Source organism: Eleutherodactylus coqui, chromosome 1 (genome assembly GCF_035609145.1).
Source record: "Eleutherodactylus coqui strain aEleCoq1 chromosome 1, aEleCoq1.hap1, whole genome shotgun sequence".
NCBI classification, from domain to species: Eukaryota; Metazoa; Chordata; class Amphibia; order Anura; family Eleutherodactylidae; genus Eleutherodactylus; species Eleutherodactylus coqui.
In genome coordinates, this window is record NC_089837.1 from 312,214,842 (window position 1) to 312,228,423 (window position 13,582).

The 13,582-nt window shown below is 42.0% G+C and overlaps 1 protein-coding gene across 1 annotated transcript in view; it reads right to left on the reverse strand.

Annotated features, from left to right (window-relative positions):
- Window positions 1–248: 248 nt before the first annotated feature.
- The window catches only part of LOC136573919 (uncharacterized), a 29,822-nt gene continuing 16,488 nt past the window's right edge, over window positions 249–13,582 (reverse strand). Inside the window, exons 9-15 of the mRNA XM_066574977.1 lie at window positions 12,475–12,699; window positions 10,964–11,049; window positions 9,704–9,840; window positions 7,141–7,230; window positions 4,799–5,007; window positions 4,478–4,684; window positions 249–1,586 (exon numbers count right to left, since the gene is read on the reverse strand). Of these exons, the coding sequence (XP_066431074.1) occupies window positions 1,299–1,586; window positions 4,478–4,684; window positions 4,799–5,007; window positions 7,141–7,230; window positions 9,704–9,840; window positions 10,964–11,049; window positions 12,475–12,699 (1,242 nt within the window). The 3' untranslated portion in view covers window positions 249–1,298. The remainder of the gene's footprint in view (window positions 1,587–4,477; window positions 4,685–4,798; window positions 5,008–7,140; window positions 7,231–9,703; window positions 9,841–10,963; window positions 11,050–12,474; window positions 12,700–13,582) is intronic.

A 13,582-nucleotide genomic window follows, 5' to 3' on the forward strand; every position in this document is an offset into this window, starting at 1 on the left:
CATTCAATGCAAACAGATATACCAAAGTGGCTTGTTGAAGAGAGGCAACTTTAGACAGGCAAGAACCAGATAGAATGGCAACTATTATTTGCTATGGCTTCTCAGGCAGTCTCCCTCAGTTTGTGTAGTGGATCAATAAAGATTTTCTGAGAATTGGTGATTTTATTCATAGACTGAGTTTTAACTCTTTAACCCCATGACTTTTTTTTCATACTATTCATAATACAGACTCATTTTTCATTTCCAGCAAATTCACATTTTATTAAGAGTCTTGAAACTGACAATTTCAACATTACAACTCGAAATTCATTTGAATCTATGTGCAACATTTTGCAAAGTATGTTAAAAATATCCATCCCATCATCATTGTTTGGAAGGTCTTCTGTAGGTGGCATATAATTCCCTGAAAGCCACTCAAATGTGCTTTCAAAAGTGCAGCAATAAAGGATATATGTTCCATGTCTGGTGGGAGTGTCTGTACACTTGCTGATTTTGTATCCATGCATACCGCAGAATATAGCTGAATCAACAGCGCTGGGATGTGTGAACAAGGAATAGCGCAATCTACCTGTGTATTCTATTCAATACCTTTTGATGATATTGATAAGAGACCAAAAGAAGGTTGTTACATAATATATGCTAGTTCCCAGGGTTGTTTCAATCCACATCATAAGAATTAGGCCTCCTGCACATGGGCAGATATTTGGTGCGGAATCCACGGTTGGCGTCTGCACTGCGAATCCGCAGCAAATACCGCCCGTTACTTCCTATGGAGATCCGTTGCTTCCTACACAAGCAGAAATCAATTGCGGGCTCCGCACGGACAGCTTCCATTAAAGTCAATGAACATTGGGGACAGGTCGCGGGTTAGGCGAAAAAATAACATTTGCAAAAAAACCAAAAAAAACCAAAACTGTACTGCGCATGTGTAATGGTGAGTCACCGGGTCCAACCGTAGTACAGTAAAGACGGTGACAGAGCAGGTACGCACAGACACCGCTGCTGCCAGAGCTGGATATAGAATAAATGACTAAGATGTTAAAATCCCTTTGTCTCACTGATGCAGCCACAATGCATCTCTCTGCGTGCAAAGGTAAAAAATAATCTCAAGGTATGAGAAACATTAACATTCCTGTGGTAAAACACACAATTTGTTTTTTACTGTAGTCTCTCCCAAAAAAATACAATTGGACATTGCGACACTCAAATAAAAAAATAAGTCCCTAAATTGCTGAGATTCAACTCGATGGAATGAAGTAATATTCTGCCATCTGCTGGAGAAATAGCACAGTGTCCAATCAGCATGTACTCAGAGGACGTTCCTCTCCCTGGACTTCAAAGTTGGCCTGCAAAACATTTGACGGCACTTTTATGACTTGAAAAGGTTGCTGACCCCCAGCATAAATGCTGAATTTTCCTGGTTCAAGAATCCAGTGATTTGTCCAAACTGCTCGCTGTCGAGGCAAAACGGATAGAGAAACCTTTACAGATCCACTCGGGGGGATCGTTACTCGCTGAACACCTACTAACTGCCAGCGAGGAACTGGCACAGATGCATTGGACCAGCTCATGTACACTTGTATCACCTGTGGAAAAGATGAAGAGGTTTATAAAGAGCAGTTCGAAGACGCATACGGTAGCTAGTAGGGTCCTGTAATGGACCTTTTAATTTATGTCCCATAGACACATATAGCTATTTAGATTAAAAAAAGAAATGTCCATCAGCTAAAACTCTACTCTCATCTTGTTAGAGTCTTCGATTCGACTTGCAGGATACATCAGAAGTATTGTCTGACATACCACCCATAGAAGGCGCTGACATATGCCACTGCATAGGTATACAGTTTCATACGTTGTCCATTAATTTGCATGCTAAAAAGGAAGAAACCGTGTGGTTTACTCTTTCTTGTAGGATGCCTGTGTGTAGAAGAAAGGTGGACCATGTGTTCTCTATATATAGGCGTTACCTTTTGTTGTAATCCTGCCTATGATGATAATGTCTAATAGGAAGAAAGTTTCTACAGGACATTAACCCCTTAACGACCGGGCCATAGTGTTTTTACGTCCTGCAGCTGAAGGACGTGTATGGAGGGAGGTAGCGCCGCTATCTCCCTCCATACAGCGCGGGCGTCAGCTGTTTTATTACAGCTGACACCCGCGGGCAATAGCCCGTTCGCGGCTATTAACCCTTTAAATGCCGCTGTCAATTCTGACAGCGCCATTTAAATCCCCCGAACGCTGTTTGGGGGTCCCGCATGGCCCCCCCGCGGTGAGATCGGGGGATCCGTGCAGGTGTCATGGCAGCCGGGGGCCTAATGAATGGCCCCAGGGCTGCCTTAGCAGACTGCCTATCAAGCCATCCACACAGGGTGGCTTGAAAGACTGCCTGTAAAAAAGCAGTATGACGTAATGCTATAGCATTACGTCATACTGCAGGAGCGATCAAAGCATCGCATGTTAAAGTCCCCAAGGGGGACTTCAAAGTAAAGTTAAAAAAAAGATCAATAAAGTTTTTTAAATTGTAAAAAAAAAAAAAAAAAAGTTATAAAAAGTTTAAATCCCCCCCCTTTTGCCATATCTATTATTAAAAAATCTAAATCCTAAAATAAAAATGTGTATTTGATATCGCCACGTCCGTAAAAGTCCGATCTATCAAAGTAGTGCATTATTTTTTCTGCACGGTGAACGTCGTCCGAAAAAAAAAAAAATAAAGAACGCCAGAAATGCATTTTTTTAGTTACCCTGTCTCCCAGAAAAAACGCAATAAAAAGCGATCAAAAAGGTCGTATGTATTCCAAATTGATACTATCGGAAACTAGAGGACATCCCGCAAAAAATTAACCCTTGCTCAACTACGTCGACGGAAAAATAAAAAAGTTATCGCGCACACAAAATGACTGCAGAAAATAATTGAAAAAAATTTAATATCTTAAAAAAAAAAAATACAAGTACTACAGCAAACACAATACTATATAAGTTTGGTATCGTAGTAATCATACTGACCCATAGAATAAAAATATCAGGTCGTTTTTGTTGCAGTTTGTGCATCGTAGAAACAGGACGCACCGAAAGATGGTGGAATGTCGTTTTTTTCCCATTTCTCTCCGCTAAGAATTTTTAAAAAGTTTTTCAGTACATTATATGGTACAATAAATAGTTCCATTGAAAAATACAACTCGTCCCGCAACGTCGATGGATAAATAAAGGAGCTACGATTTTTAAAAGGGAGTAGGAAAAAACAAAAATGGAAAAAAGCAAAAAAGCCCGGTCACTAAGGGGTTACGTGTTAGCCAATTAAAAGGGGTAGCAGCAGTGTCAAACCCTTTTTTTTAATATAGATAATGACACTGAAAAATACCAACAATTAAAAAAAAAGGTTTACCCTAAAAGCTTGAAATCATTTTCTGATGACATATTCACTTTAATGGGTTTTATATAAGTAATATTTATTAAAACATTTCCAAATGTAACCTAAAGCAACTTTATAATTTACACCCCATTCAAATTTCCTACCATAGATGCAGCAATTTAATTCCTCTTCACCAAGCCAGCTCACTTCTGCTCCACTTCTCGAACATTTGCCGTTCATTGCACAAGATCTGCGCCTGCTCAATTACTCCCACTATGTACATGTCGGCATTATGAATGTTACATACACTGCCAACCTCTAGCGCCGTTTCACAACAGTGCATGCTCGAAAACTAAAGCCATGTATATGCGGTTTTTAGTTGCCGGTCTCAGCAAGTCCACATACCTGACCTAAGGCACGTATGTCATTGCAGACAACATTCCCAGAAAGGGGTATGTGTACTGGGCAGGGATTGATTAGGTTAAGGGGATGTGCTAGGGAGGTGTAGTAAGAGGGTTTTGAGAAGGGCTGCTTGAAGAACGGCTGAAACACCCGCAAGCAGAAACTGTCAAAGCACAACAAATTGCAAGCTCTGGGGAAACACACACAAAATACACATAAATGTTCGACATCATCTGCATTTATGCATGCAACAAGTATTTCTAGCATTTTTGTGAAAATTAAATTAGCTGATAACTTCTTTAACCCCTTAAGGGCCATGCATGGTAAATTTTCGTTGCTTGGTCCTGGCCTTTAATCCCGGCCGATAGCAAAAATACAATGTAGGATTAAAACTTCTGCTCCTGCAAATCAAACAGGAGCAGGTCAGGTCCTCTGTTGTGTTTGTTTTTTTTAACTGCTTCTGCCTTATCCCTGTTCAGGCTACATAGCGCTCAATGAGCACTATGCACTAAAGAGAGAAAGCAGAACTAACACTTCTGACCCGGCGATCACATGACAGTATTTCACTTTTCAAGAGCACTATAAGAAACGAATGCCGCATTGTGATTGGTTGCAATAAAGATACTTTCCAAATTCCACCCCATGATATATTATGTCACCATACTCCTGCACAATCCTGTTCCTGTACACCTATGTTTTAGGCTATGTAGGTTGTTTTATTCTCACCTCATCTCCTGTTCTTAAGCCGGAATTTTTCACCTGCACAGACAAATCAAGGGTTTCACAAGGACGGAGGATGCTTGGGCTCACCACCAAATCACTGTATTGAAATGTAGTATAGGAAAGTCCATACCCAAAGGGGTAGAGAGGAACCTGGTTCCCATAATAGCGGTATGTCCGCCCATACATGGTGTAGTTTTCCATTGCTGGCACCTTGGATAGAGAATAAAAACGAAGACATTTTCATTTTATGCTCTGGTCAAGAACAAAACCTGGAGTATTAACACTAAAACTACCGTAAAGCATCCCCTTGATTGACATACTCACCTGCTCCATCCCTGCTGGCCATGTGGCCGGAAGCCTGCCAGCTGGATTTGCTCCTTCTGATCCCATTAAGATTTTAACAATTGCTGTTCCTGTAGCTTGGGCAGGGAAAAAACACTCCAAGATCGCGTGGACCCCCGTACTGTTCTGTGCCCAGGAAATATCCAGAGGTCCGGCATTGAACAGCAACAAGACAAGTGGACGGCCTGCCGCTGAGTAGGTACAAGAGACGTTAAATGGCTTTTACCACTAAAGACATTTACCATTTATCCACACGACAGGAGGCATATGTTCAGTGGGAAAACCCCTTTAGTATACCGATAACTAAATACACACATTCAAACAAGCACCAAATCACACAGGTTTTCCTGGTGTCAATAATACCAAATATAGCACCCGGCTAATCCCGAACTAATTACAGCTTTCATTAATAACATTTTCTGGCTAGTGATGTTTTAGAGAAAAAGATGAAAACTCCATGACTAATCACATGGCCATTTGGATAAAGCTCTACGCAGAAGCTACAAATGTTTTAACCCATTCCCCCCATAGCCATTTATATATAAAGTTAAATTTTTTTTATGTGGGGTTAAATAGAAAAAAAACCAAAACGCAACTGTACCATTGATTTTTGGATATTGTTTTTACAGTCTTCACTGTGTGATATAAATTATACATTCACTTTTTTCCAGCTGGTCAGTACAATTATACTCGAGTATTAGCCAACCCGAGTATAAGCCGAGTCAAAAGGTTTTACCACAAAAAACTGGGGAAAAAAAACTTATTGACTCAAGTATATACACTAGGTAAAGAAAATGCAATACTCACCTCCCAGCCGGCGTCTGTGTCCCCGGCGCAATGCTCTCCCCGGCGGTGTGGCAAGCTGCTTGAGAATTCTCCCCGCTGTCATCTCCCTGCTTGGCTTTGAATTGCCCCATCGTCAGAGTTGTGTAAGTAAGCACTGTGATTGGATCGAGCGCCAGCCAATCAAAGCTGGCGCTCGATAAACCAATCACAGCCATTCAGTGATGTAATGCACTGAATGGGTGTGAATGATCGAGCATCAGCTGTGATTGTCTGGTGCTCGATCCAATCACAGCGCCTATCTATACAGTGCTGACGGCGGGGGAATTCAAAGCTGAGCAGGGAGATGACAGCGGGGAGAATTCTCAAGCAGCTTGCCGCACAGCTGGGGAGACCATCGCGCCCGGGACACAGACGAAGGCTGGGAGGTGAGTGTTGCGGGTTTTTTTTTTTTTTTTTTTTTTAAACCTCACTCAAGTATGAGCAGAGCTTTCAGCATAAAAAAATGTGCTGAAAAACTAGGCTTATATACTCGGGTATATATGGTACTTTTGAAAAAAGTATTTTTCTTTTTCAAAGACATTTAATTTTTTAAAAGGTACCTTAAGCGCAGTTCTGGCACTCTATTTTTTTTTTCTGACGACATGCACTGTGTGAGGTAAACAATGCGTACATTTGATAGATCTGAATTTTACGGACGCGGCGATACCAAATATGCATTTTTGTTAAGATTATTTTATTATATAGTAAAAGGATTTTTTTTGTAAAAAAATACTTTTTTTTAATAATTAGTCAAACTTTTTAAAACTTATTTTTACTTTCCTTTTTTTTACTCCAGAGGGGATGAGAACTTGTGGTGGTTTGATCACACTTGCAGTATGCCATAGCATTACATCATATAGCGATCTGGCAGGCAATCTGTCAGAATTTACAATGACAATCTGCATTAACAGCCTTTCAGAAGGCCCCTGGCTGCCATGGCAATCCACGATTTCATCGCTGGGGGCAGTGCGAGACTCACAAACATCACTCGTGACATTAAAATACTGTGGAATTTAAAGGGTTAACAGCTCAGATGAGCGGTGCAGCTTATCACAGCTGTGGTGGGCGGGCGCCGGCTATAGCAAACAGTAGGCACCTGCATTGTATGGAGCGGAATCGACCCATGGTACCCCTCCATATGTGCCCCAAAGCTTCAGGATGTAACTATATGCCCTGCAGCGTTAAGGGGTTAAAGAACCTCTACCAAAGCAGCAGGTGGACGTAGATGCCTGCATCGGGCAATGTTGGTTTTCCACATGTGTTCAGCAGTGGTAGCAGTGCCCTCTCCCCAATGAAATAAACATACATGCTGGTTTATGGTAGAGCTGGAATAAACAGCTGTCGGCCAAAGTTATTTCACATGTATGGCCAGATTCAAGTCCATGAGCAGCTCGTTTCCTGTGGTCTTCTATAGTCTGCATATAAATCTATATCATTGTTTCCTTGAATGTAAATTCTAACCTACTACTTTAACAAATGCTGGTATGTATAGTGTTTACCTGACTCAACAGCGTCTTTCAGTAATGTAGCCTGAGACCCCGGAAGTGAGAGATCGACTCGGTCTTTGCTCTCCATTTCTACAGTTATACCTAAATGACAAAAAGTGAAGTTACTGAAATCATTTAATTGCCAGTTTATCCAAGAAAACTTTGATCAAATCTAGACCTAGACCTTTTCTGACAATAAGAAATGGTGGTTCGTGGTGTCAAAACCCCTCTGCCAGAGAACTGGCTGAAAATGAATATGCGGATTTAGCCCAGACTATTCTAACTTCAATGGTTTGTTATTGTGTTCCCAGTCATCAAATCAATCTTCCACCTCAAAAACATTCTTATTTCACAATTTATTACAACTTAGTCAATAAGGATTTTCAGAAACTAAAAACAAGCACATATTCGTATATGGCAGCTCTGCCATGTTTTGCCGTTAAATGGTAAATGTCATTAAAATTGCTGCAAAAAATATTACTAGATTTCTTTCAAAACCAGATCTCTGACCAACAAGATCATTTAAAATACTGTAACCATCCACAGGGGCGTACAACCGTACAGCCAGTACAAGGTGAGGTGTACAGGGTGTTCTCCCCAATTCCTGTGTAATAGGATCAGCAGGAAAAATGGCTAGCAATGTCGAGAGAGGGTGCAACACCCCAGAAGGGTGACCCTGGGCACCTGACTAACGTGAAGAGCTGGGAGGGTTAAGTGCTGACGTGTCACTGTGGCACTTACCATGCTCTGGTCCCTGAGGGATGACACGTAGCCAAGGCCAGTGTAAATTGCAAGCCAGGCTTTGACACTCCTTTGGCAGGGAGTGCCAATAAAGGGGATGAGGGGGGGGGGGGGGGGGGGGGGAGGGTTGTAGTGATGCCACCATTCCATGCGGTGGAGTAATAAACACGGAGACTTGTGAATGGGTCCTTAGGAACGGTTAAGCCCTGGTATAATTTTTACTTGAGAGTAAACTTTGAACAACAGGTATTACAGGTACAATTCACTTTACGTACTGACAGGCTATAACTCAGAGGTAGGGAGGATACACAGGATCAATACGCCCCTATAGTTCACGTTATCTATATGTCACTGGTCCTGGATTGGAAGCACTCTGGAGGAGGAAGGGGGGTAGGGGTCACTCCACTAACACTCTGGCAGACAATTACTCCAGAAAAAGGCTTAGCCAATAAAGTACCTCTGTGCGGTGATCCTAGAGTTGGATGCTGCACAGGAAAACACCTGTATTGTGAACAGGTACCTGTTCCTAGGAAGTTGGGAGTAGCTCTCTCTCTCTCTCACTCTATTGCTGTGACTCACTCCTCACATCCACACTCCAAACACTACGGGATATCACTCTTCCTCTTCCATCTTCACCTACATGAAAGCTAATGGTGCTTCAATGCGGCTCTGTGCTAGCTCTCTCTCCTTCTGAAGATGGACTCCTTTCCCACTCTCAGACACTCACATTTATACCCATACCACATGACACAAGTGAATAGATACATTCAGCAGTCAGAGCTGACAGGCAATGATTTTATTAACGTTAACCCTTCAGACGCTGCAGCTGTGCAACACACATACAGAAAAGGACATGACAGCTTTACACAATGCATCCACATGAGACAAAACATGTATTACATTTATGGAGGGGACCAGGATGGTGTTCTGGGCCCCTACAAGGGAGAGTTCAAGACCTGTTGCAAAGTCCGATCCTATATGAACTAACTCTGGACAAGTTAGACGTTGGATTACACAGTCACAGCCCCGGGATTAGTGACATTTCAGAGTTGGTAGCAGATTACCGAGTGTCATCCCAAAGGCATTGTACTGTATTAGTATGTGTGTCATGGACATTTCCTGCAGGGCCGATTCCATTGTGGACTGCAATGTACTGGAGCTTTATGCTGAGGACTACAACATAGGGAAGCACAACACACTTTTCAGGACTTGTATGACATTCTACAGTGCTATTGAGTAGGTGAGAATCACTCCATGTGAGCCGAGTTATAAACTGTATAGTCATACATTATTGAATATTTTTCCAGTCATAAGATGTGGCAACCTGCAACACATTTAGAGTACTCATAAGGAGATTAAGAAGCTCCACCAGGAGATATACACAGAAATTCTAGTTTGATTTAGAAAGCATTTAAAATGAGTAAATGGCCCAGGAAGTGTAATCTTAAAATAACCTTATTTTTGTGGAGCTAATAATAACTGCGCTGTTGTCTTATTAATATCCTCATCTATGATAGTAAATGATTGTGCATCATTATATTATTTTAGTTAATGCAAATAAACTGCTTTGGAGCCCCTAAAATAATACTGCAGCTACCCAGAAAAGTCTTCAGCAAACTCCACAATAGCATTTACAGTAGCCAGTCATCTTCCAATGGCAGCTATGGCTGCTGATGAAGCACGCATGACGTAGATTAGTCTGTAATTATGCTAGCTCTTCCACATTATAAAGCACACGTTACATGGAATTGTAATGAAGTTTAACATATGTAAATTATTACGATTCTGATCTGCTCTCCTATTTCACATCTGTCCTTGTATGAGCTGCACTTACCAGTCCCAAGGCATACAATGGTTATGTCAACAGTCTTGACCAACGCTTTAATCTCTTCAGAGGAGTATGTAGTACATTGGGGATCACTACATCCTGCGGCAAAGCTCACTTCCACTGGAAGCTTTGCAATGCCATCTCTGAAAAACAGGATGGATAATACAGATGTTACGGATCTCTATGACGTAGCTTAAGATATATCATGCAATTCTACCGATATATTACCAAAGTCATTTGTGTAGCATTAATAGCAATATGGCCCATTGGTAGGAAATGTTGTCACGACTGGAATTCAGCACTGCACTGTGTATAGAGCGTTTGCCTACTTCCAGATGCCCATTTCTCTCAGTGAATGGTTTATGATATAGGATAGAACACAGATTTATTGCTGCATCTAATATAAAAAAGTCTACAGGCTTTTTCTTGCACCACACTTTGACCCCTTTGCATGACGTTTGGTGGATGATTTTGGTGTCCTTGGATTTGTGACATCCTCACCACCACCGTAAAATCATAAAATGTGAGTCTGATACATTGAGTGACTGTCAGGCCAGGTCAAAGTTCCTATGTTAAGTCTAGCGGCGCGGTTGTGAGTCAAGCGCTGCTAATTGACGTTCATTTCAAGTATTCACCAGTTTGACTCTTGCCATGTCCCCAAAACATGGAAGACCAAGCCGTGGACGGCGAACAGTTTAAGCCGAATCCTCGGCAAGATAGTTCTTAAAACATTTACAACCATTTTCCCAAACATTTTATGTTCATGTAGTGGACATCAGTTTAATCTATTTTATAAAAGGAGTTATCCCATGAACAATATTTATCACCTATTGATGGGATAGGTGATAAATATATGATCGCTAGGGGCCCCACTGATCACTAAAACAGGGGTCTCAAATGCCCAGTCTGTTGGAGCTTGAATGGAGTGATTGTCTTTATGGGACTGTCGCTCCGCCAGTCCCATAAAGATTAAGCGGAGCGACAGGGTGCATGTGTGACCACTGCTCCATTCAAACCCCTCGTCCATGAATAAGTGATACCTTTTGTTTATATGACAGCCTCTTTAAGGAACAAGTTATCAAAAACAAATATCTCCTATATAAAAACAATACCGGCCCCTTAAATTATACGACTGACTGCACTACAACATAGTTCTATCAATACCTGAAATAACTACTTATTACCAGTTTCTACAGTTTAACCCAAAGCCATGAGATCTAAATCATCACAAAAAAACATTCATATTTTCTGCATTTTAATTCCTACCTGGGAGTGGAAATATATTGAGGATCTGGATGTGGCTCATAGTCTCCAAACAACCCGGATGGATTATCAGCAAAAGGACCAATTATCTGAACAAATAAAATTATGAGTGTTAGGCCAATTTACACTACGCGATGGTCGCTAAAAAGCAATCGTTTGAGCGATAATCATTGCGTCTAAACGCGCGGCCATCGTGCACTGCTAGCTGATAGTTAAATTCAGGTCAACCTAAAAATCGTCATGTGGTCTTATCAGAAGCTCTCCACGGGTAGTGCTGATAGCATTGTTACCCATCGGAGAAGAAAGGAGCTGAATGCAGATAAGAGCCCTCGGGCTAATAACTGCATTCAGCTAAAGGCTTCATTTGCACGCCAATAAGCTATTAAGTAGCTACTCAGCTACTTAATAGTTTATGCAAAATGATCGCTCAAAGCTGTCACTCAAACTGTCGTTTGAGCGATCATCGCTCCATGTAAATAGCCCTTAAGGCCTCATGCAATGCGGACATGGCAAATTATATTATTATTATAGTATGGAGCTATACTCTGGAGCCATAGCTACTCTATGTGCCTCCGTACATTACCACATTAGGCCTCCTGTTTACTAGCAATATTTCATTGCGTTATCTGCGGCGATAATCTCCAAGCGGGTAACGCAAGAAACGCTTTCCATAGGATAACTATGGAAAGCACAGCCTGATGTACCCAAGCGGAAATCCTATCCTATCCTAATGAGAAGTTCATCGCTGAAAATCTTGGTGATTTTAGTGTTCTCCCGCAGCGGAAATCTGCTGCGTTAAAACGCAGCGCCCACGAACAGGCGGCCTTATGCAGATGTTCTCAGAAATAATGCACCCTGACTTTGATCTGACAGATCTTAAGCAAAGTTGTGCTTGGTGGATTTATGCTGCCCAGAGACACAGAGTTTAAAAGCTACTCTACTGTTCAATGAATTAGGCCTCCTGCACACAGACAGGTCGGACCCTGCATGCGGGATTTCCGCAGTGGAGTTTAACCTGATGCCTGGCCGGTGAGTCTCGCATACCTGTCCGGCGTCTTCTGCGAGCGCTGCAGATGTGCCCGCTGGCAGTCCGTCGCGCATGCGCAGTAGCCGCCGATGCTGGGAGAGGGTGCTCACTGCGGAAGTGCCCCAGTGATGGACGGCTTCCATTGACTTCAAATCAGTCAAGTCAGTGCGTAACCCACAGGAAACAAAAAAACAAAAAAAACAAAAACACCGAGCATGCTGCGATTTATTCTCTGCAAGTGGAAAATCGCAATCGCTTTCCACTCACGAACTTGAAGTGGCGTTGTGCCATTAAATGCTATTGGACAGTACTTGCTGTGGAGTCTGGAGGCGGACGTCCACAATGCAATACGCCCTTAAGCAGAAGGCCTTAAGTGGGGTACATTTTTCCTAATGCAAATAAAATGCTCAAGCAATATTGATTGGTAGACCAATATTTTTTTGAACATACTGTCAAAAATAAAGGAGAAAATTAGATGGTTGTTTACCCCAAACTTCTTTCCTTTGACGCTCTGTAAGTCCATAGGCAAAGTGTCCCCAAGGTTCTTCAGCAGCACAAAGCTCTTAATAGCAGCCTCTACAGCCAGGTCTCTGTGTTCTTGACTCTGAACAGAACTCAGGTCTAAGGCGCTGTAAGGATTCATATCAGGAGGATCAAATTCTCCCAAACGCATTCGAGTGTAGAACAATGGGTATAAACGTTCTTTGACGGTCTAGTAAATTATAGAAACAGGTTAGCACCTATCTTACAGCATTTATAATCTGTAAGAAATCTCAAGAGCCCTTAACAATATTCTACTTATAGGATTTGATCTATTTAAAAAAAAAATAAATAAAATAAAATCGATAATTATAGTCAATATGGGCCCCAATGCCAAACCTGTAACAGGGCCCCCAACTATAATGCTTTATTCATAGTACTGGGCTCCCTATAAGGAGAACAGAGGCTTCAATGAGCACTGTGTCTGTAATACCATGCTAGGTCATTGCTGGACCCTTACCAATCAGCTATTGTTGACTTATTCTGAAGAGAAGTCATCAATTATTTGGAGCCGATAACCTCTTTAAATACTACAGAGGGTCTAGATGCATTATTTTGCTTATATGCAATTTTCTGTAGGTAGATTGAAGAATGACCATGATGTTTGGGTATTGACTTGATGCTATGTGTAGCTTAACCCTTTGCAATCCAATTTTGGATTCAGGGTTTCCTAGGGGACTTTCTCTTTCTGCCATTATACAATGGCGCCATCTGCTGGCTACAGCCAGTACTGTGGTATGTGACATGCTGGAGAGGCACCCAACAACACAGCGGCCAGTAATCTACAGTAAGAATACCCTGCTGGACATCTTCCGACATCGGAGCTGTACAGCCTTCAATCAGAATGTCTTCATACATCAGACAGTGGATTGGAAAGGGTTAATACCAGTGGTGAACTCGGGGAAAGGGGGTGGGGGGGTTCGCTTGCCTAGAACCCCCTCCAAAGATCAGTGGTCCCTGGCCAGCAGCACAATCGTCTTTCCTCTGTACAGAGCGTTATCTGTGCTGAGAGAGCAGGAGAAGGTGAGGAGTTGGAATATACTCTTTACACAGCA